The sequence below is a fragment of the Notamacropus eugenii genome, chromosome 2, assembly GCF_028372415.1.
Source record: "Notamacropus eugenii isolate mMacEug1 chromosome 2, mMacEug1.pri_v2, whole genome shotgun sequence".
Lineage (NCBI taxonomy): Eukaryota > Metazoa > Chordata > Mammalia > Diprotodontia > Macropodidae > Notamacropus > Notamacropus eugenii.
This window is the reverse complement of record NC_092873.1, coordinates 85,719,813-85,742,426: the sequence shown is the minus strand read 5'-3', so window position 1 is coordinate 85,742,426 and position 22,614 is coordinate 85,719,813. Positions and strand designations below refer to the sequence as shown.

General features: G+C 46.1%; 1 protein-coding gene across 2 annotated transcripts; it reads right to left on the bottom strand.

Annotated features, from left to right (window-relative positions):
* Positions 1-2,730: 2,730 nt before the first annotated feature.
* Positions 2,731-22,374, bottom strand: LOC140522306 (complement C4-A-like). 2 transcript variants are annotated; one of them, XM_072637573.1, is made up of 41 exons: positions 22,237-22,374; positions 21,834-22,032; positions 21,362-21,563; positions 21,114-21,184; positions 20,935-21,023; positions 20,592-20,674; positions 20,366-20,462; positions 20,081-20,186; positions 19,846-19,972; positions 19,488-19,603; positions 19,168-19,347; positions 18,813-18,998; positions 18,468-18,653; positions 18,148-18,303; positions 17,681-17,807; positions 17,215-17,289; positions 16,933-17,127; positions 16,692-16,803; positions 16,506-16,576; positions 15,954-16,093; positions 15,645-15,842; positions 15,267-15,318; positions 14,987-15,076; positions 14,562-14,771; positions 14,270-14,345; positions 13,958-14,114; positions 13,687-13,824; positions 13,417-13,588; positions 12,063-12,295; positions 11,787-11,954; positions 11,374-11,433; positions 10,838-10,931; positions 10,548-10,731; positions 10,185-10,275; positions 9,675-9,749; positions 4,616-4,718; positions 4,246-4,335; positions 3,764-3,859; positions 3,496-3,579; positions 3,251-3,383; positions 2,731-3,098 (listed from the first exon to the last, which is right to left on the bottom strand). In XM_072637573.1, the coding sequence occupies exons 1-41, from the start codon at positions 22,299-22,301 to the stop codon at positions 2,957-2,959; spliced, it is 5,229 nt and encodes a 1,742-aa protein (XP_072493674.1). In that variant the 5' UTR covers positions 22,302-22,374; the 3' UTR covers positions 2,731-2,956. The 2 variants fall into 2 exon arrangements, with proteins under 2 accessions (XP_072493674.1, XP_072493675.1); XM_072637574.1 differs by lacking the exon at positions 4,246-4,335.
* Between the last annotated feature and the right edge of the window lie 240 nt (positions 22,375-22,614).

The following is a 22,614-nucleotide window of genomic DNA, read 5'->3' as shown; positions in this document are numbered from 1 at the left end:
AAAAGTAAGACTATAGAAGGTTACTTTCTTGGCAAAAAGGTATTTTCTTCCATCCTTTTGGATGAGAAAGAATAAAGCATACCATCAGAGGAAGACATCAAAGTCAAGGCTTCTACATCCAAAACCTCCAAAATAAATATGCAATGGTCTCAGGCCATGGAAGAGCTCAAAAAGGATTTTGAAAATCAAGGAAGAGAGGTGAAGGAAAAACTGGGAAAAGAAATGAGAGTGATGCAAGAAAATCATGGAAAGCGAGTCAACAGCTTGCTAAGGGACACCCAAAAAAATGCTAAAGAAAATAATAACTTTAAAAATAGACTAACCCAAATGTCAAGAGAGGTCCAAAAAGCCAATGAGGAGAAGAATGCTTTAAAAAGCAGAATTAGCCACATGGAAAAGGAGGTTCCACAGCTCACTGAAGAAAATAGTTCTTTAAAAATTGGAATGGAGCAGATGGAAGCTAATGACTTTATGAGGAACCAAGAAATTGCAAAACAAAACAAAAAGAATGAAAACAGAGAAGACAATGTGAAATATCTCATTGGAAAAACAATTGACGTGGACAGTAGGTCTAGGAGAGACAATTCAAAAATTGTGGAACTACTTGAAATCCATAATCAAAAAAAGAGCCTAGACATCATCTTTCATGAAATTATCAAGGAAAACTGCCCCGATATTCTAGAACTAGTGGGTAAAATAAATATTGAAAGAATCTGCCAATCACCTCCTGAAAGAGACCCAAAAAGAAAAACTCCTAGGTATATACAATACTGTAGCCAAATTCCAGAGTTCCCAGATCAAGGAGAAAATATTGCAAGCAGTCAAAAAGAAACAATTCAAGTATTGTGGAAATACAATCAGGAAAACACAAGATCTAGCAGCTTCTACATTAAGGGATCAAAGGGCGTGGAATATCATATTCCAGAAGTCAAAGGAACTAGGACCCAAACCAAGAATCACCTACCCAGCAAAACTAAGTATAATATTTCAGGGGGGGAAATGGTCTTTCAATGAAATAGAGGACACTCAAGCATTCTTGATGAAAAGACCAGAGCTGAATAGAAAATTTGACTTTCAAACACAAGAATCAAGAGAAGCATGAAAAAGTAAGCAGGAAAGAGAAATCATAAGGTACTTACTAAAGTTGGACCTTTATGTTCCTACATGGAAAGATAATATTTGTAATTCTTGAGGTTTTTCTCAGTATTTGGCTAGTTGGAGGGATTATATACATATAGGCAGAAGACAAAGGGTGAGTTGAATACGAAGGAATGATATCTAAAAAAAATGCAATTAAGGGGTGAGAAAAGAATATATTGGGAAGAGGAAGGGAGAAATGGAATGGGGCAAATTATCTCATAAAAGAGGGAAGAAAAAGCTTTTTCAATGGAGGGGGGAAAAGAGGAGGTAAGAGGGAAAAAATGAAGCTTACTCTCATCACATTTGGCTTAAGGAGGGAATAACATGCACACTCAATTTGGCATGAAAATATATCACACTACAGGAAAGTAGGGGAGAAGGGGATAAGTAGAATGTGAAGGGTAATGATAGAAGGGAGGGCAAAAGGGAGGAGGGAGTAATTAGAAGTAAACATTTTGGGGAAGGTACAAGGTTAAAAGAGAGAATAGAATAAATGGAGGGCAGGATAGGATGGAGGGAAACATAGTTAGTCTTTCATACCATGACTATTATGGAAGTCTTTTGCATAGCTACACGTGAATAGCCTATATTGAATTGCTTGCCTTCTCTGTTGAGATAGGTGGGGAGGGAGGAAGGGAGAGAAGTTGGAACTGAAAGTTTTAGGAACAAATGTTGAGAATTGTTTTTACATGCAACTGGGAAATAAGAAATACAGGTAATGGGGTATAGAAATCTATCTTGCCCTACAAGAAAAGAGAGAAGATGGGGATAAGGGAAGGGAGGGGTATGATAGAAGGGAGGGCAGATTGGGGGAAGGGGTAATCAGAATGCATGATGCCTTGGGGTGGGGGAAGGGGAGAGATGGGGAGAAAATTTGGAACTCAAAGTCTTGTGGAAATGAATGTTTAAAACTAAAAGTAAATAAATTTTAAAAAAATAAAATAAAATAACCCTGTGAGGAAAGTAAAGGATACTTAGGAACTTATAGTGGACTACAAGGAGCTGAACAATTCATCATGCTTATCTCTACAGCTGTTCCTGAACTGGTCAATGTTGAAGACCAGGTAACTCAGGCCCAGGTGGAGTGGAATGGGGCTCTCAATCTTGCTAATGCTTTGGAATCAATGTGTTCCAATTGAGTCTCAGATATTTACTGACTGGTTCACGCCAGTTTCAACTTTCGAACATTCTGAAGGCCACTGTCTGTCTCCTGATTGGTTGAGTCCACCTGTCTGCTGGCTTTCTTATTATATGACATTCTCAGTGACTTCATCAACTAATAACTTTTGTGGAAACAACTTTTTGCTGTCTCTCAAACTATCTAGCAGCTCCAAGTATGTTTCCTTTTGGGGGAAGTTCAAGCTCCCAGAGTGGCACCAAAAGGCTAAATATTAAGAAGGGTCTCTGGGATTTAAAAGACTCACCAGAATCCTGGGGTATTGATGATCCAGCAGCCCCAAATTTAGTCTCTTTCTGAAAGGAGTCAGAACCATGCAATGATACAAGGGTCATAAATGTAGAAGTCATAAGTCCAAGAGCAGTGGTGCAGAGAAAGTGACAAGGGCCACAAATAAGACAAATACCACTGACTTGATCATCAAACAAATTTTTATTAAGCTCTTCTCTGTCCTGGTTTCCAGTTTGGGAGATGAGGATAGGAGGGAAAGAGGAAGTCAAGAGGGTGGTCCTGAAGGAATTACACCTCCCTTTCAGAAAGAAGAAATGACAGAGTATAAGTGTGAAGAACTAGATTTAGGGTACCTGGAGTGAGGAAATTCCATGGAGGTAGGGGAGGGGAGGAAGAGGATATCACCTCCTAAACCTGACATCCCTGTGTTTCATATTTCTGGAGGAATTCATTGAGGTTGGCACAAGCCAACCGATATCGCGAAGCCTGACAGTTCTTCTCAGAAGGTATCTCTTCAATCCAAGTCAAGGAGTCCAGCAAATACTGAGGCCTGTGTAGAAAAGAGGTAGTAAGGGATGTAAGCCTGAGAGGGATGAAAGGCCTGGGTTCCTGAGTCCCCTGGGAAAGGAAGGGCTTGGGTCCTCTGAGGAAAGGAGGAAGAAAAGCCAAGGACTGGGTCTCTCTGGGTCACAGATAACTTACTGTTCCTTAATGTCGAAGGTAACTCCATCAAGCCCCATGATCAAATATTTCTTCCCAGGCTCCAGCTGCAGGCGACATGAGATTCGAACCAGGAAGTTTCGAGTCTTACCAATACGGGCTTTGATATCTTGAGCTAGGGGAATTGACAGGGAAAAGAGAAGAAATTAGAGAGGCTGGGATATCTCCTGTCATCCATCCCTCCATTCCCAGCTACCCTTGCCAGCTTTTGCAGCCCCTGTCAGTACTGTAGTGCAGAACACGGGTGATCTTGGTTTCAAAGACTCGGAAGGCAGCTTTGTCCTCTGCCCGAAGAACCTCAACTTGAAAACCTATTATTGGGAAGAAGGGAGCAGAGGTCATCCCAGGGGTTGAGAGAATTAAACCTGATATGGTTGAATGCTAAGTCAAAAGCTTGTTGAATACGAGGTGCCTAAAAAAAGTTGGAAAACTGGAGGACTTAGGATTCCTGGAGCCCTCAAGGAAAAGGCAAGAACCTGAGGGTTTTCAACTCACCATAATGCACACGTGGATCATAGCAGGCATAGTTCATCCTGACCTCTTCCTCCATTTTCTCTATGTCGGTGATTCGGTATTTTTTAGGACATTTTCCTAAGAAAGGGGAAAATAAAAGGTGTAATGGGGAAAGAAAGAGAGAGAAAGAAAAAAATGTATGTGCATGACCAACCACAATTTCAAAGAACTCAAGATGAAACATGCACTCAAAATAAAGATGGAGACTTTTCTTACTTTGGTTTGGGGTTTTTTTTTATATGGCCAAAGCAGAAATTTGCTTTGCTTAATTTTATGTTTGTAACACCTTTATTTTTCTTGTTTTCTCCCTTTGTGGAGGAGGAGGAGAGAACAGAGATACAGAAATGAAGGTTATGACTCCATTTCTGTCTGTGTCTCTCTCTGGTGCCTTCAAGATCCAAAAAGTATGTATCATATCTCCCCTGGAGCCATTCCTCACCCATCCATTATTGCTTATAACTCACCTTCTGCACACTGGCACACATCCCCAGAGCATAGTGTAGAGAGAAGTTTACTCTTACTCGGGGCCCCATAGAACACAAGACATTTCTCCCCTGTGGTGAGGATCAAGCAGTCACAGACAGGCACAAACCTGTCTTTCCATTTCCCCTCCTACTTCTCCATGAAGGAGAGGAGGAAAGTCCATGGCACAACAACAAGGAAAAAGGGGAGACCTCAGGTTTAGGGCTCCCTTTCCATCCCCAAATCAGTCTAGAAATCCAAATAATCCTATGCTTTTCCAGAGTGCCCAAGGTTCTTGTACTATCCCATCTTGGATCCTGCCCCTCCATGGGCAGAGGCCCAGCTTCTCCCATGCTCCTTCTCTCCACTCACCAGGCTCATAGTAGTTATACAGAACAGCACTCGCTGGCTGCACCAACCCCACAGGCACCTCCTGCACAGCCTCAAAGCCCACACAATCCCGAGATGCGGAAACCTGGAGTCACAGAGCAAGGATGCTCAAATTGCTATTGAGATCATCCCTGCCCCCCAATCTACTGCCTCTCTTGCTAGCGTTCTCCATTATCTCCCTTGCTCTCTGATCCCTCTTCATTTTGGTCTGTTACTCTAATCCAGAGACAGTGTCATGTAATAGGAAAAGCATTCAATTTGGTATCAGAGGACCCGGGGTCAAATCTCTTAATTACTACCTATATAAACCTGGGACAGTCATGTCATTTCCCTTGGTTTCAAGTTCCTCATCTGTAATATAAAAAGATGGACTACAATAAACTTTGGAGACGTCTTCCTGCTACAAATTTATGATGGTGGGTAGATGGAAGATGACCTTACAGAGGAAGATATGAGCAGCTGAGGGGCCAGGAAAGGCTTCCTGCACAAGGTGGTGTTTGGTCTAAGACAACAGCTACTTGAAAAGGCCTGATAGAGGGAAATGGAGCATCACGTGGGAACAGCACCAATGGAGGCCCATATGCCTGGATCACAGAAACTGTGGAGGGGATCAGTGTGTAAGAAAATTATTAGAAAGAGAAGAAAAGCCCAGGAAATGAAGGGCTAGGAATGCCAAATGAAGTTTTACTTGATCCTAGAAGTATTGGGGGGGGGGAGTCAACACATCTAAACTGAATTGTCTTTCCTTCTAAACCAACTCCCCTTCCTGATTTCCCTGTCACTACCAGTGGCACCATCACTTTTCAAGTTAGTAGGCTCAAAACCTACAGGGAAAAGGAATAAGCATTTGTATAGCACCTACTATGTGCCAAGCTAAGAAAAAGCCTTTATAAATATTATCTCATTTGATCCTCACAACAACCCTGAAAGGTAGGTACTGTCATTGTGCCCATTTTACAGTTGAAGGAACTGAGGGAAACAGAGGTTAAATGACTCGTCCAGGGTCACACAGGCAATAAGTATCTGAGGCCAGACTTGAACTTGGGTTGTCTTGATTCCAGCCCCAGGGCTCTATCCACTGTACTCCCTAGTGACCAGCTTAGGAGATGTATGTGATTCCTTTTCATCACCCCTAACAGTTGCCCATTAATATTTTCCTTCAAAACATCTCCCCTGTCTGTCTTTACCCCTCATGCTCACTGCTGCTCTACTAGTCAAGCCCTCATCCTCTCAGGCCTACTTTCTTAAAAAGCCTCCTAACTGATCTCCTTGCTTCCAGGCTTTCTCCTTTCCAGTCCTGCCACCAGATTCATCTGCTTTCATCATATCATGTGATGCAATGACTTCCCTTAGTCTGTCTTATTGCTGTGTGTTCAAAATACTGTAATACCAAAAGCTGCCAGAGGATTTCTCTTTGTGTGAAAATGGCAATATCAAGTGGAGGGAGGTTCACACTGTCAAAGGGGTCTGGGACACAGAAAAGGTAATATGGCTGCTTTTCTGGAAGCTCTACCCTTATTATCTATGCTATAATTTGGCTAAAGTTGTTAATTAGATCAAGTAGGTTTTTTTTTTACTTTTTTCTCTAGGATTCTCTAAGCATACCATCATATCATTGGTTCCTCATTACTTATTCTAATTTTTTCAATTTCTTTTTCTTCTCTTATTGCTAAGGCTAACATTTCTACTACAATAGTCATAAGAAGCATCTTTGTTTTGCCCCTGATCTTACTGGGAAGGCTTCTAGCTTATCCCTATTACATATAATGCTTGCTGATGGTATTATAGATACTACTTATGTTAATGAAAGCTCCACTTATTCCTATGCTCTCTAGTGCTTTTGATAGGAATGGGTATTTTATTTTACCAAAAGCTTTCTCTGCATCTATTAGATAACCATATGTTTCCTGCTGGATTTGCTACTGATATGATCAATTATGCTGATAATTTTCCTAATACTGAACCAGTCCTGGTATAAATCCCACCTGGTTATGGTGTATGATCTAGGGGACATATTTCTGTAATCTCTTTGCTAGACCAAGATGCCTGTTGGAACTCAGGTGAAAAAGCCCACTTTCACTTATAGGCAGAGGCAGATTTAAGTTTAGCTTATGTTAGTGAGTTTCAAGCAAATGACTGAGACAGAGAGAAATCGTTGCACATGAGGGCAGAGCTTCCAGAAGCAGTCACAGAAGGAGCTCTTTGTCTTTTCTGCATCCCAGACCCCTTTGGCAGTCTGGTATAGCATAGAGATTCTTTCCAGAATACCATTTTTAGAAGATCAAAGGAAATGCGATATTTCAGTCAGAGATTAGTTAAAAAAAAAAAAAAAAAGATGTATTTTCTCATCCTGGTCTCTTGATTTTGTCAAATTAAGAATCCCACATAGGGACCTCAAAGAGAAGAACAAGGGAGGCAGGTATCGTCAAGGTCTGTGGAGGATACCCTTCATGACCAAGAGAGGAATTTCTGGGACAAGAAAGGGAAGATAAAGCAGACTCAACCACAACTTGGGAGATGGAGTTCAGGAAAGGAATGAGAATGAATAAGGTGTCCACCAGTTTCATCCATGCCTTTCCATTGTCTTTAAACTACTATAAGCTCTGTGAAAGGAATCAGGGTCTCATGTAAAAAGCACTGCACATGAAGGGAGGAGACGGGACAAGTCATTTCCCTCTCTACAGACAGGACAAGTCATTTCCCTCTCTACATCTCAGTTTCCCCCTCTGCAAAAGAGGAATAACCCAACTTGTCCTACATACCTCACAGTTCTGGTGGGGGGAAGGTGCTTATAAATCTTAAAGCATGCAAATTTGAATTTTTTTTAAATTTAAACTTTCTAACTCTCTCAAGAACTAACAGAGTACTCAGCATACAATAGAGACTTAATAAAAGTTTCATAAGTGGACAGATGAATGTACATTTTCAGTGCTGACTTTCAGTCAACCAACCTATTCTTAGGCTGGATTTACAAAAGGCTTACTTCTCAGTACTTTATAAACTCATCAGTTCTTTGTTCTGTGTGATTTGAATTGTCTGGCTTTTTCCTTTGGTTAAATTTTTGATTGAAACAAAAGGCCTTATTAACTTTGAAGTGCTCATAACAATTGTAACCACAAAATTTAAGTTATATGCTATCTTATATTGTTTCATGTCAGTCAACTAACATTTATTAAGCACCTACTATGTGGCAAGAACTGTGCTAAATACGGGGGACATAAAGAAAGCAAAAATAGAGTCCCTTCACACAGGGAACACAGTCTAATGAGGCAGACAATGTGCAAACGACTATGTGCAAATTATATACAAGACACGTTGGACATAATCTCACTGGGAAGATGTTAGAATTTAAGGGAATTGGGAAAGCCTTCCTGTAGAAGGTGGGATTTCACCTGGGATTTGAAGGAAGCCCAGGAAACAAGAAGAGCAGCTACGTGGCAGAATGGGTAGCATGTTAGGCCTGGAGTCAAGGGGACCTGAATTCAAACCCGACCTCAAACACTTCTTAGCTGTGTGACCTTGGTCAAGACACTTAACCTCTATTTGCCTCAGTTTCTTCAGCTATAAAATGGGGGCCCTAGAGAAGGAAATGGCAAACCACTCCAGTATCCTTGCCAAGAAAACCCCATAAAAATGGGGTCATTAAAAGTCCAACACAACTAAAACTTAACAACAAGGAAACAAGGAGGTAGAGATGCATAGAGTGAGCATTCCATGCCTTGGTGACAGCCAGTGAAGATGCTAGAAGATGGAGTGACTTGTTCAAGGAACAGCAAGGAGGTCAGTGTCAGTGGACCTCAGATGGAGAGAGAGAGAAAGGATGTAAAGCATAAGAAGACTGGAAAGGTAGGGGAGAGGCTAGGTTATAAATAGCTCTTAACGTCAAACAGAAAATTTTAGAATTGGTGCTGGAGGTAATAGGGAGCCACTGGAGTTCAGTAAGTAGAGAGGTAATGTAGTCAGACCTGCACTTTAGTAAGTGATTTGACAGCTGAATGGAGGATGGATTGAGAAGGAAAGAGACTTAAGACTGGCAGACCCATGAGCAGGCTACTGCACCAGTCCAGGCAGGAGGTGATGAGGGCTTGCCCTATGGTAGTAGCAGTGTCACCAGAGATTAGGGGGAATCATACAGGAAATATTACAAAAGCAAAATGTCTCTGAAGTATCCAGTATCACATGTCTAATGGACAGCTGGAGATGTGAAACTTGAGAGAGGTTGGGCTGGACAAGTGGATCCGAGAGTCATCTGCAGAGAGATGATAATTGAAGCCATGGGAGCTAAGGGGAGCACCAAAGGAAAGAGAACAGAGGGAGAAGAGGGCCCAGGAGAGAGCCTTTGGGTGACCACCATGGTGAGCATACCTGAACTGGATGAAGATCCAGCAAAGGGGACAAGAAGGAGTGGTCAGACAGATAAGAGGAAAATCAAGGGAGAATGAAGTCCCAAAAACTTAGAGAAAAGAGAGTATAAGGAGAAGATGGAGACTGACAGCATCAGAAGCTGCAGAGAAGCCAAGGAGAATGACAATGAAGAAAAGGTCATTAGATCTGGCAATTAAGAGATCACTGGTAATTCTGAAAAGAGAAGTTTCACGTGAATGATGAGGTCAGAGTAACGTGAGGGAAGAAGAGGGAAGGTCCCTGGAATGATCTCAGTTTTTTCAGTGAAATATGAGGAATGATTCTCGATGAGAGGGTGGGGGAAGGGGAACTTTGGACAGTCTGGGGAGAGAAGAAAGGATCTGGAAAAGCAGCTATGGTGAGGAGGTTAGTCAATGAGTTCAGGACGTATAGAAGGATTGCCTTGCCACAGTGAGGGCCCAGTTATAATTATATCTCGCTAACTTATGATACATAAAGAAATATATTGATATATCTCTAACTAAACTGTCAGTTTTCTGAGAGGAGGTTCTGTGTCTTTGTATTCCTCAGATGCTTAGTACAACACTGGACTGCATGGAGCAGAGGCTGCTAGATTCCCTGTGTATCCCCCAATGGACACATATACACACGCACACTGACACACACACACACTCACCGAGTCAAAGTACAGCAGGACGTGGGGTCCCTGGGTCTCAAAGTGACTCACATAACGATCTGAGAGTGATGTCAACTAGGGAGAAAAAACTGAGGTCAAGGACACACCAGAGAGCTTCCACCAAAAGGAGCACAGCCACTGAAGGACAAAGGGGAACAAGGAGAGGAGCCAGCATGACTGCCTCACCTGGACAGGAATAACTGAATCACTGTGGGAACCCAGATGGCTGAGTCTGGACAGATAGGAGGAAGCCCAAACTCTTGGGTTCCTGAAGGCAACTGGAAGGTCACAGAATGTAGGATCATAGGTCAAAGAGCTGAAAGGCTGCTCAGGGACCATCTTTCTTCAATCCCCTCATTTTATAGATGAGGCACAGGGAATTTAAATCAATAGGTCAAAGTCATGCAGGTATGTGTCAGCAACAGGATTTGAATCATAGGTCCAGAACCTATGACTCCAGAGATGACAAGATAATTGTGACCCAACTGGGAAGGAGAAGGATAATCATACCTTTTCTAGGTCAGTCTGCAGGGCACGAAATCCACTCAGCAAGGTGATGTCTACAATAGCCATTCCAGGGAATCTGATCCCATCACTTCGCCTTTGAGAAGACATACTTTGGATGACTTCAGTTTCTACTGACCCTCAAGTACTCTCCTGCCCACCATCCAATGCTGAACACCCTGTCCATGGCTCAACTCGTGTGTCAACATCCTCTCCCATCCCCACTGAGACTCTGCCTGCTCCCCTCTTTATCACCCTGAGGTGCAGGCATCTGCTCATTCACTCCCTGGTGTCACTCCTCACCCACTCCAACAGGAACTTCTCACCTCCTTCAGGTGACAGCCCTCACTCCAGCCTACAAGCACTCACCAGATGCATACTTCATAATGCACCTTCTCCTCCTTCTCATCTCCTGCCTTGGGCACTTCCCGTTTCCTGCGGTTCCGACGTCCCTCAAATAGCTGCAGGGGTGTCACAGGGGACACCAAGGGACTTGGGTCATCTCCAACTTGGGGCTCCTCCTCATAGTATTCATAGTCATCATTGGATGATGCTAGCATTGAAATATGGATATGAGAAGGCATCCAGGTGTCTTCCTTCCCAGCCCCCACTTCCCTCAGGGACCCAAATGTACACACCCCCTCCCACCCTGCATTCACCTGCATACTGGACAGAGCCTGTGACTTTCACTTCCAGCTTGAAGTCCTTACAAGTTGTGTTTTTCTCCTCCAGGATGTTGAATTTACGTAGAATCTTGGGGAGGAAGAAGGGATTTGGTTTTGATTTTATTTGGGGGAAAAGAAGAAAATCTGGATCATTCTATCCCTACTCTTTATCTTATATATAGCCACACCTACCAGCCTCTCCCACTCAGCTCACACCATAGGACTTCTCTGTGATACAGCTGGTTAAACTACATGATGTCAGCTCTAAGATGCAGTGTTTCCACTGCACTGAGAGGTCTTTGATATCCTGTCCTGTTCTGGATAAACAGAAATTCCCTCTCTGCCTTATCAACAAGTATTTATTAAGCACTTCAAATGTGCCAGCACTGGCTCAGTGCAGGGAATACAACCACAAGAGTAAGTCTCAACTCTGATTCTCTGAACCATGGCTCATCTCCCTGGCCAAACTATCACCTCTGCCCAGGCCTCTTCTCCCACCTTGTGGTGACAGGAGCCTCTCCAATTCTCACCTTTAAGGTTCCTTTGCCATTTCCCCCGACCTTGACAGTGATCTTGCTGTCCAAGGGGAACTGTTGGAGAGTAGGAAGAGAGAAACATGTGAAAAGAGAAAACAAACAAAAGCTGTCTGCCCACTCCCCAACCCGTTCCCTCTTCAGTGGTAGAGAAATTAGCTAAGACACAGGAAGAGGATAGGAGGAAAGGAAAACAGGGACATCTAGAAAATGGGGCAGAGGGAGAAGAGAATGGGAGCTATGTAAGGGCGCCTCTCCCCACCTACCCTCCCTAGTAGTTCCAAAGTCCTCTCAGCTCAGAGGCAGAACAAGTGGGGAAGAGACAGGACAGATGGGAATCAGTATCTCTAGGCTCACTTTTGAGGCCCTAGTCCCCAACAGCCTCAGCTACCAATCCAAGGGCTTATCACCTGCAGATCCTCCTCTAGCCCTGAAGTTTCATGGTTGCTTAACTGGATGACGCTGCTCTTAGTTCCTTGTCGACCCTGACTGCTCAGGGTCACATTGAGTGTGGTCTCTGTGGTCGTATGACTGGCAATCCAGTACTCAGACAGGGCATCCAGGGCAACTACTGTGTCCTGGAAAAAAACTCATATTATTCTCCAGCCTAGAACTTAGGGAGAAAACCTTCTACCCTGCCTCCCTCCCCTACCACTCCCCAGGACCCTGGACTCAGTCCCCTATACCTGGGTACTGCGGAATCCCCCTTGGAAGCTCGCCTGGTGGGTTAACCAGTTTGCAGCCTGATCAGCCAGCTCAGCCTTCCCCTCTCGCAGCAGGAGGTGCAGCAATACGTATGCAGTTGTTTCCACCCACAGTGCAGGAGCCAGGGGAGTGAGCTTTGAGGGGTCTTCCTTGGCAGCAGGAGTCGGTGAGATAACATTTTGAGACCCAGCAGCTGGACCCCAGTACAGTTCATCTGGGAGGTGCAGGCAACACAAAAGCAGAGAGGGGGAGAGAAGAGATAGGAACAGAAATAGTCACAGAGTTGGAAATGCCATCACAAAGCTTATGTCTCCTGATCCTTGAATTCTCCTTCTTCAGTTTTTGGGTTTTACTCTTTTCTCCCCAGAGTGACCTGATATTCTTCTGAATTCCTTCAGAGCCTACAGCCTGGTTCCTTCCTTTCGTATTTCTGAAGTGTGGCCCTTCAGGAATTCTTCTGTCCTCCACTACATCCTGACTCCTTCCCAGCCTGGGCTTCTCCTGCCACAAACCTTTCAATCCTTTCCCACTGAACTCACTTTTCTAGGCAGCTGGTGGTACAATGGATAGAGCACTGGACCTGGAGTTGGGGAGACCTGAGTTCTAATTTAGCCTCAGACACTTACTACTACAACAAATGCAAGTCACTTAGCCTCTACCTGCTTCAGTTTCCTCATCTCTAAGATGGGAATAATAGACTGATGCTGAGTGAAATGAAGAAGAAGCAGGAGAGCATTGTACACAGTAACATCCACAGTGTGCAAGGACTGTTTATAAAAGATTTAGCCCTTCACAGCAATGTAAGGACCTAAAATATTTCCAAAGGACTCTTGTGACAAAAGGTCATTCACATCCAGAAAAAGAACTATGTAATCAGAATGCAGAAGGAAGCAGACTATCTTCTCTTCTGTTAGGTTTTGGTTTGGTTTGGTTTGGTTTTTCTCATGGTTTCTCCCATTCATTTTAATTCTTCTCTGTAAAATAACTAAGGTAAAAGTGTGTTTAATAAGAATGTACACATAGAACCCATACAAGATTGCCCACCATCTCAGGGAGGGAGAAGGAGAAAATCTAAGACTTATGGATGTGGTTATTGAAAACTAAAAAAAAATAAATTAATTATTAAGAAACAAACATTTTTTTCAAAAATAAAAAAAGAGGGGAATAATAAGACCCATCCCAGAGGGATGTTGTGAGGACCAAACTAGAGGTTATTTGTAAAGCATGTAGCACAGTGCCTGGCACCCAGTAGGTGCTTATTTCCTTCCCTCAAGCACAAGAGCCCAGACTCATCAACTAGCTCACAGGGTCTTCACTGGGTCCTTGGATACTCACCTCCTTTTCCATGGGCCATGGCCATAATGTTGTTATGGGCAAGATCCTGGTCATCTTTGGGGGCCTCAGTCAGGGTCAGGGCATAGGCTGTGATGGCAGCTGCATGAGATCCCAGGAGCCCAGCAGCTACCTTTCCCACCAGGAATGAGTCTGCACTAGAGATGGAGGCTTTCTAGGAGGTAAGAAGGCTCTTTGAATTCCTGGTTCCCTAAGGGAAGTTGGATTTTCAGGAAAGCGTTTGGGGACAGGGAAGATGAGCACCACATTTACCACTCTCTGCAGCTGCTCTTTGATTCTCTCCTTGTTGGGATCATCCTCAGAGGTCTGGAAGGCAGGCAAGCTATGCTGGAGGGCTACAACCACAAAGGCAGTTAGGGCCACAGACTCATCTGGTCCCACCAGGCCACCCTGGAAGGAAAAAACAAAGGAAATCATAAGACATCACAGCATCAGGGGTGGGGAAGAGGCTTCCATGTCCTTCCCCACCTGCAGACTTGACAGTCCTTAGCTCCCTCTCACCCTCACACGCTGTCCCCAGCACCTGCATCTTCCTGTCAAGGACTGGACAGGGGTCTTGAAAAGAGCCATCCCCAAGCTGCTTTGTCAGAAGCCACTGCACCGTCTCCCTCAGACCTTCCACAGAGCCACCCACCTGCTCCTGGGCTATGCTGAGCACTTTTAGGACAAAGGCTGTGAGCCTGGGAGAAGAGGAGGTAGGAGTCAGCACAATTCCCCAAATTTTGGTTCTCAACCCACTTTTCCCAGCCCCCCAACCCACTGGGAGACCCTGTGGTCCTGCCCGCATCTCCCCCCACCATTTACTCATTGCATCTTTCCTGGCGATTTATCTCACCAAGTGCTGCTGTCCCGGTGCAACCAAGCCCCATAGGAGCCATCGCTTTTCCTGAACTGCAGGATACGGGCATAGCCTTAGGCAACAGAAAAGAGTTGCTGCTTTCCATTCCACCTTCTGATTCTTCCCACCTTCCAAACCCCCAACACTGTTTTCTGGTTCTCTAGTTGTCTCCAACCATCCCACCGCAAGATTCTTCGTCCTACCTTTTCTCCTTACTTTGTGCTCTCCCAAACTCCCTGGCCTTTACCTTCACCCACTTCTTTCCCATTCCCACACTTCTACTTCACACCTTTCTGGATGAGATCCACTGCATGGTCCTTCATCTCAGGAGGTAGCTTTCCCCATTGCTCAGTCTTGTCCAGATAGCGGGAAGCAGCAAGTGTAGGGGACAGAGAGACCATGGTTTGCTCTGCACAACCAGTGGGCACCCTAAGTAAAGATCCCAGCCCTCCTGGGGACAGGACCCCCTCAGAGCCCATGGTGTTCATGGGCTCAGATGCTGCATGGGACAAAAGAGAAAAGAATCCATGACTGAGGTCTTCAAGTTGAAAGACTGGAAGGGCAGAAAGGTCAGGAGATTACTGGGGGATTCAGAGGCCAAAAGATCAGAAAGGATCAGAGTAAGGTCACTGGAGGAACAAAATGGATTAGGGTTACTGGGGAAAAACTAGGGGTCAGGCAACCTAGGGATCTGGAATCAGTAGAAACAACTACCTGTAACTCGAACAACACTACTGAAGTCTCCATCGGGGATAGCATTGGATGGGGTCTCCCCAGGAATATCAAAGGTACGGGCACGGAAGTCTAAAGAGAAAGAGGGGATCAGGGATCTGGGAAAGAACATATTCTACTCCTCTATCCCTGGAGATTCTTTAATATTCCCTCTCAAATCTTACTCCTCATATATATGTACTCTGAGTTGAGATGGAAATTACTAGAGGACCAAGAAGTGAGGAAAGAACCATAGGGAGTAGGAGTCTGGGGGATGACTCACCTAGGGGGTTCAGCTTGTAGGTATACTCCTTTATCTGGATAGCTCCTTCCCTCTGTCAGGTGAACATAAAGTAAAAATTGTCACTCAAAAACCAAGGAGAAAAGGTCTAGTCCATCTCTAAGTCTCAGACTACCTTCAAGCCCTGTTGCCAGGGTTTGGGTTGCAGAAACTTTTGGGGGTGGGTGGAGGGACACACAGGAAGGAGGGAAAGGAGCTGCTGATCTAGAATTTAGAGGGCCAGATGGAAGATTTTAGGAACTCATCCCATGAGAAAGAACACTAGGAAGTATGATCTGAAAGGGAACTGCGAATCTATTTGAGAAAGGAATCTGACAGGTAGGTAAGGTTGGAGGGTGGGTCAAGGGTCTCATCTCTCACCTCGATATGCAGGACCTTGGACACAGCATCTCCAAAAAGTCCCTGGGCCAAGACCTTGAGAGACACATCAGCAGCAGCCGTGGGCACCACGGGAAACGAGACAGGCCGTGCAGAGATAGCAGGCACCTCCACCGTGAGCACTCTGCCACCACCACCAGCAAGGCACAGCCCTTCAACAGGAGACACCTGAACATTCACCTGGTGGGGACAGGTAGAGACAGGAGGGAGGAATGAAGAGAATTTTAGGGACCAAGTAGCCCCCTCCTCTCAGTTCCTCACTTGCTTCTCCCACTCCCCATATCATCTCACAGTCAAGTTCTTATTCCAATAGTTATAGATGACAGGTCGAAGCTCTATCTGCTCAAATCTTCGGACAGAGTAGGGAAGACGAAGATGTAAGTGGAATTCTTGGAAAACTCTAACCTGGACAGGTTGAGCCACACAAAGACCTGATTGAGAGACAGAGTGACACAGCTCAGTGAGAGTGGATGAACAGGGAGGCATGATACCCTTATGGGGCATTTAGGGGAGCAGAAAAACTAAGAAGGAAAGAGAAAAAGAATAGCTATGAGGTAGGGTATGACACAGGAGAGGCTGGCAAAAGCACAGGAAGGGACAAAAGCTGTCCCACCACAACTAACAAAGAAGCCTAGGAGGAGGTCCCCAAGGCACTGACTCTGCTAACTCTCCAGGGCAGCCCCTGGCTTCCATGAGCAGAATCTCCCCCTCCCTTCCTGGAAACTACTCCTTGGGAAATCACAAGCTAACCAGGATACCCTAAGGGACAGAAGACTCCATGTTAAGATGGCATTAAGGGAGGGAAGGCAAAGAAGAACGAAGGGGTAGCAGTACTGTGGCCACCTTTTGTCTGGGAAAGGCTCACAGCGTGGATCTCCCATGTGGTCAGGGAATCAGGCACAAGCTCATAGACCCTGTGTTGGCAGAGCATAAAGAAAATCTATCAGACCTGGGGGCTGGATGCTGGGGTCCCCAAGGGGCGTGGAAGTTTTGGGGGTGCAATCTGGAATGTCTTCTTGGCCTCCTCACTTTTTAACTTTGTCTACCGTGCACAGGGTCCAGAGCCAGTTCTCGGGGAAATAACTCCGGACAAGGATATCATCTTCAACAAGCAGTTCCTCCTCCTCCCACATGTCCTGGGCTGGGATGAGTGAAAAAGATACAAGTATGGCTGCTTACATTCAAGGCCCTAGGCACCCCAGCCCATCAGCATTCCCAGATATCCTTGACCTGGAAGGTTCCAGCCATACCCATGGTCCATAACTGTTACCTCGGGCAAGCCCTGTGCCGCCCCTGATGCGGGCCTTTTTACGAAGATCGTCAGCAAATTGGCAGCAGGACAGGAAGGCCTCGTGGCAGGTGGGCTCTCTTACCCTGGCCACTCGCTCTTTGCAGGATCGGCGCATCGGCAATGGCGTCATCCCATCCTTGCAGCAGCGCTTGGCTTGACCAACGTACTGATTCACTGTGGGCAGTGCAAAACTGTTCACTAGAAATGCCCCCCATGCACACCAGACACACCTGAGGTTCTGGCTCTAGCCTCATCACTCACTCTTCCGAAGAATCTCCTTCTGGAAATCCACATCTCTTCTCTTCCGGCTTTTATGCTCCTTAGGGCATCTCAGACCTACAGTAGCAGATGATCAAAGGAAGGAGGTCTAGTTACACGAATCCCATGTCCTGCCCCTCCCTTCCTTATATAAAACTGTTTCCATCCTTCCCTCACCTATCCCTTCCCTTTCTCCTTCCCATTCTTTCCCCTTAACCACAAAGTAGCAAACCTTGAACAGGACCTTAAAGATAATCCATTCCTACTCCCTAGTTTTACAGAGAAGGAAAGGGAAGCACACAGAGAGGAAAGCCAGTCACACATTGAATTAATGGTGCGTTTCATGACTCCCAGACCAGTGCTATTTCACACTCTCTCACCTTCCTACTCCCAGCCCTTCCATTCTCCCTCCCTAACCTCTCTCCATCCTCTCACTTTAACCCCCAACACCCCCAAACTCTCTTCTTACTGCTCCTGGCTTTGGTGAAACTCTGTCCATCCGAAAACATCAATCCGGCTGACTCAAAAACCTGGAGAGCATTGATCCCGCCCCCAGGGCCACAGCCCAGGTCATACGTGTTCATGGCAGTGAAAACCTGAGGTGAAGAAAGGCAGGAGACGCTTTTGGACATGGAGACTGAAGGGAAAGCAATGGAGAGAATTGTCAACCAAGAGGGAGGGAAAGGGAGAAGTAGGGGACTTGGTGAGAGGGGGAACAGGAGAAGCAGAAAGAGAAGGGCTGCTGTGAGAAAAAAGGGCACTGAGTATAGGGAGGACAGGGTCACAGAAAACGGTGAAGTCTACCGGGGAACTGAAATAGGACTCCTAAATGGAGAGAGGTTTGGGGGAGTTGGAGGAAGGGACAGAGTGGCCAAAGAGTCAGGGGAAAGTAGAAAAAGATGAGGAAGAGGAGAGTCTGGGGACTAGGATCTCAACCTTGTTCATGTGGAGAGGGCTGTGCCTGTGACCACCTGCTGCATACACGGCAGTATCCACAGCCCCCAGGGCTACAGTGGCTGAGGAATCTGTGTATAAATTCAGTCTTAGCTGGTCCCCAGGTCGAAGTTCTGTCCCATCCACTTTCATTTCCAGCTAGGGATAGTAGAGGAAAAACAAAGCAGGGCAATATTACTGGGAGGAAGAAGTCCCTTCCTGTTTTTCACACCTTCTGAGTTTTCTTTGAACTTGAGCCCACTTCTCTCCCTCTCTCTCTCCACCTCTGTCTCATCGCATCTCTCCTCCCCTCCACCAATTACCTTCCCCTCACAATTCCCCACTTGGACATCCACTTTCAAGGAGTTGGCGACTGGCAGACCGTTGTGGTAGTAGAAGGCAACAACGCGGAAGGAAGGCACAAGTTGGAAGGTTACAGGGATAGAGATGGAGGTCACAGCCACCCTTGACACTCGCTGCATGGATATGATCTCCCCACGCGACAGAACCTGAGGGTGTCAGAGTGGTTGGTGAGACAAAAGGATACGAAAGGAGTTTCCTCTCTATCCTCCTGTCTTCCTCACTGTCTCTCCACCTCTTGGGAACAACTATCCACTTCTGCCCTGATCTTTGCTCCAACAATCCTGCTCTTACTGGTCTATCCTCACCATGTAGTAGTAATGGGAGAAAGTAGCTCCAGCAGCTCTCACAGCACGAAGGTTTAGAGTGAATGTCTGTCCCACACGGGGAGGCCTGGAATCCAGCCATTCCATGGACAAGAACCCAGAGCCTCCAGAACGTAGAGAATGGACACTAAGGGTGGCCTTTGCTGGGAAGGGGGATCCTGCAGATACCTGGGAGGAACCAATAAAGTGAAAGGTCAGAGGGACTCAGCACTCTGCTCCTTCAACTCCCAAATCTCCACCTTGCTCCTGAGTGATGAAAACATCCAGCTCTTGGCTCCCCTTTCTCCTGTCCCCACTTTTTGCCTGCCTTGCCTAGACTGTCTGCCTCCCATCTTACCGTGATCTGCAACTCTTGGGTGGCTTGGGGGATATTGATGGGGGCGCTGAGATGACCCCTCTCATCTGTGTTGAGGTTAAGAACCTGGGTATCAGAATTAACTCCTGAGGTGATAAATTTGGTGGAAATTTTGATGGGGATCCCAGAGGCTGAAGAGCCAGAGACATCCTGAACCAAGCCCTGAGGGTGGGTCAAAGAGAAGTCAGAGAAGAAGAAATAGAGGAAAAATGCTGTCCCATCTCCCTTATCTGTACTGCCTCTCCCCACCTCTCTTCTACTCTCCCTCCCCATCCTCTTTTCTAACATCCTCCAGGAATGACCTGTAGCAGGAAAGGGGTCCCTGGTACAAAATATCGCTGGGTGCTGCTGAGATCCACCACAAGTGGAGATGAGACAAAGCGCAAGGAGGTAAGTTCAGCTTCCTCGAGTTCTCCCCCTGGGGCCATAGAAATAGACAGATAGAAGAAGTCAGGGGCAAAAAAGCAGAGACAAAGAGAGAGGGGACAGAGATGGAGACAGAAAGACACAAGGATCGCTGTCTCCTTATCCTTCCCTCTCTAGAAGAAACTCATGGGTGGGAAGGTACTCAGGTTGGGGAAGGAGGAGAGACTATGTGTGGATGTCCAAAGAAGGGATCAGAGTGCAGAGGAAAGGCATGAGAGGTCTAGGGTCACCCACCAGGAGATTCAATGACAGCAGCTGCTACATAGAGGCGAAGCCCCTGAAGATTGTCCATCGTAGAGATGTCCAGTGCCTTCTGGATCTCTGCTCCTGAAAGGGTAATGCCACAGGCGCCATCTGACAACTGAGGAGGGGAGATCAAAAGAGAGAGCAGACAGCTGTGGTGAAAATTCCACCTATTACTCCATCACCCTCCCCTCTCCAAATGCCTTTCATGACTTCTGAGCCCCACCTTGGACTGCTTTTCCAGTCCTCGAAGGAATTTCTTCTCACCACTCTCATCCAGGATTCCAAATCGAATATAAGCCACGCCCTGCACTGACTTCCCATATACATACCTAGAGGCAAGGGGAATTTGGAAGGACCCCTGGCAGAAGAAGCCAAGGTGGTGGAGGGTGGGGTCGGGGAGGAAATAGGGCAAAAGTAAGAGTCCTAAGGAAGGGGGAAGAGAAGGTGAGGAGAGATGCAAGGGTTACTGGCAGCAGTACACAGGGGTGGAAATAAGGGAAAGGATTACTTGGCCTGCACATTCAATCGGATATGCACATCAACACCAGGAGCTATCAGCACATAGGGCTCTTCAGGTATGATCTTCACCTCAAAGTTGGGGAGAACTAAGTGAGAGTAGAGGGGAGGAGAAAATGTCAAACAGCAATGAAAACACCCCTTCTCTCTCAGATCCACTATCCACCCCCAATCTTCTCTCCCCTTAGCAAACTATCTCCCTAGTCTCCAGTTCTTACCATATTTCTTCACCTCAAACTCAGTACTACTGTTGGAGTCTAAGCTGTCAGAGAATCGAGCTGAGATCCTCCAGGTGCCAGGCCTGAGAAGGAATAGAGAGGTAGCTCAGTCTAAGCAGGTAGAGAAGAGCCCAATGGAAAAAGAACGCTGTTCTTATATATGATGGAAGAATTTGGGAGACAAGATGGGGGGCAGTTGTGAAGGTCACAGTGGGCTATGCAGCAAGCAGAATCTCTAGGGTCTGGAGTGATGTGAGTGGACGAAGGGGTAGAAAGTGAGAAGGTATTTAAGGGATATATATAGGAGTATTCCAGCATGGGAAGGGTTCAAGAAAGAGCTCACTCTGAGATGTCAGGGATCACAAAACCATCTTGGAAAATGGATTTTCTAGAAAACACCTCATTCTTCCATACTTGAAGGCCATGAGAGTTCTAGGAGAAGAGGGACTCAGTGAACAAACCTAGAGATAGAAAGTCAGAAATTAGGGGCCATGGTGGGGGAGTTAGAAGCCAGGAACTCACCTGAACAGTAACAGTCAGGGTATCCGTGGATGGTCTCATGTTCTGATCCAGAGCAAAGACTCGGAATCGGACTAGAGGAAATGATACACAGGTGTCAGTTAGGCCAAAGAAGGGAGTTCCATGAGTTCTAGTTCTCTTTCTTCCTTCTCATCCTTTTCCTTTACAAAGAAAGTCTATTCTGTACATGGTATAACTATGCAATAAATTTGGTTTTGGATGAGAAGGAATTGAAGCTATGGACTCCTCACCACGTTGGCCAGGGTTGTAAATGGGCTGGTCTGTCTGTAGAAAAAGGTGACCCCGACGTGAGGAAAATAACAGGTTGACACCCTGGGTGTCTGTTGATCGAGACAGAGTTGATTTCAGCCATGATGTTTTGGCCACAAGTTGCACGGAACGGGATGTGTAAAGCTTCTTGAGATCACAGCGCTCTACGTGGACCAGTGGGACCTGAGAGTAGATGAGGATAGCATCAGAGACAGAAAGTGAAGAGTTAGAAAGAGACAGAGATATGAAAAGACCAAGTGAGAATGAGAGGCACAAAGACCAAGGGAGAGACCAAGAGCAGAAAAACAGATGCAGGGTCAGAATCAGGGCAAGTAGGTCAATGACATGTAAAGAAAAACAGAATGAAGAGAGCAACTAGGTGAGGAGCACAAAATGACAGGAGGAGCAACTGGGGAGAGTCTGAAGGGGGCAGGGAATTGGGGGTGCAATTACCGGAAGGCTAAGTAGCTGATAGTCATGGTCAGAGTCCAGGGTAAAGGACACATCCTCAGAGCAATGCGCCAAAGGCCCTGATGGATTTCTCAGGAAGACAATACCATTGACTTTCTGCCCCTTTGGAGCTCCCTGGAGTTGCAGTCCCACTGAAAGTGGTACACCCAGGCGAACCACAGAGGGTGAAAAGATCAGCAGCCTATGGCAAAGTGGGAGGGGGGAGATTTAGGACCTGCAGCTACAGAGCTCCCTCCTTCCCTCACCCAAGCCACTGACCCACTCACCTAGCCTTCAACCAAGACCCCACTTCCCAAGACACCCAAATGTTTTTGTCCCATAGTTGCTAGGTCTCCCATCCTCAGTCTCCACAACCCTCAGTGACACAGATAGCTTTCCCCAAGACCTGGCTTCCTGTACAGTCAAGGTGAAGAGGCTTGAAACCCAAAGCAGCACCCATAAGAGCTTCATGGTTGGGAGGACTGCAGGGATGGTCAATCCCAGCTGTCCATCTACTCCCTTCTGGCTGTCCTGGGGTCCAGGAGAGATAACTCTGGATTTTGCTCCACCCCTGCTTTGGTTTAGCTGGGAAAACACGTGACAATTAAGAAATACAACTGGCCCAAAGCCCAGTACTGAAAGTACTGGAATCCTGAGGCCCGGGAGGAAATCTTGGATCCCTTTTATACAGTTCTTTCTGAAACGGAATGGTCTCTCTGATATGTGCTGTCTCCCCAGTCCTGATATTTATACGGGTGAAGTGAAGGTATATAAAGTGTCTCCT

Coding starts and splice junctions, on each gene's coding strand:
- LOC140522306 (XM_072637573.1), bottom strand. CDS start 22,301: ATGAAGCTCTTATGGGTGCTGCTTTGGGTTTCAAGCCTCTTCACCTTG. Junction 20,463..20,591: donor GTTTGAGGTGAAGAAATATG/GTAAGAACTGGA, acceptor ACTCTCACTTAG/TTCTCCCCAACTTTGAGGTG. Junction 4,336..4,615: donor GTATAACTACTATGAGCCTG/GTGAGTGGAGAG, acceptor TCCTCACCACAG/GGGAGAAATGTCTTGTGTTC.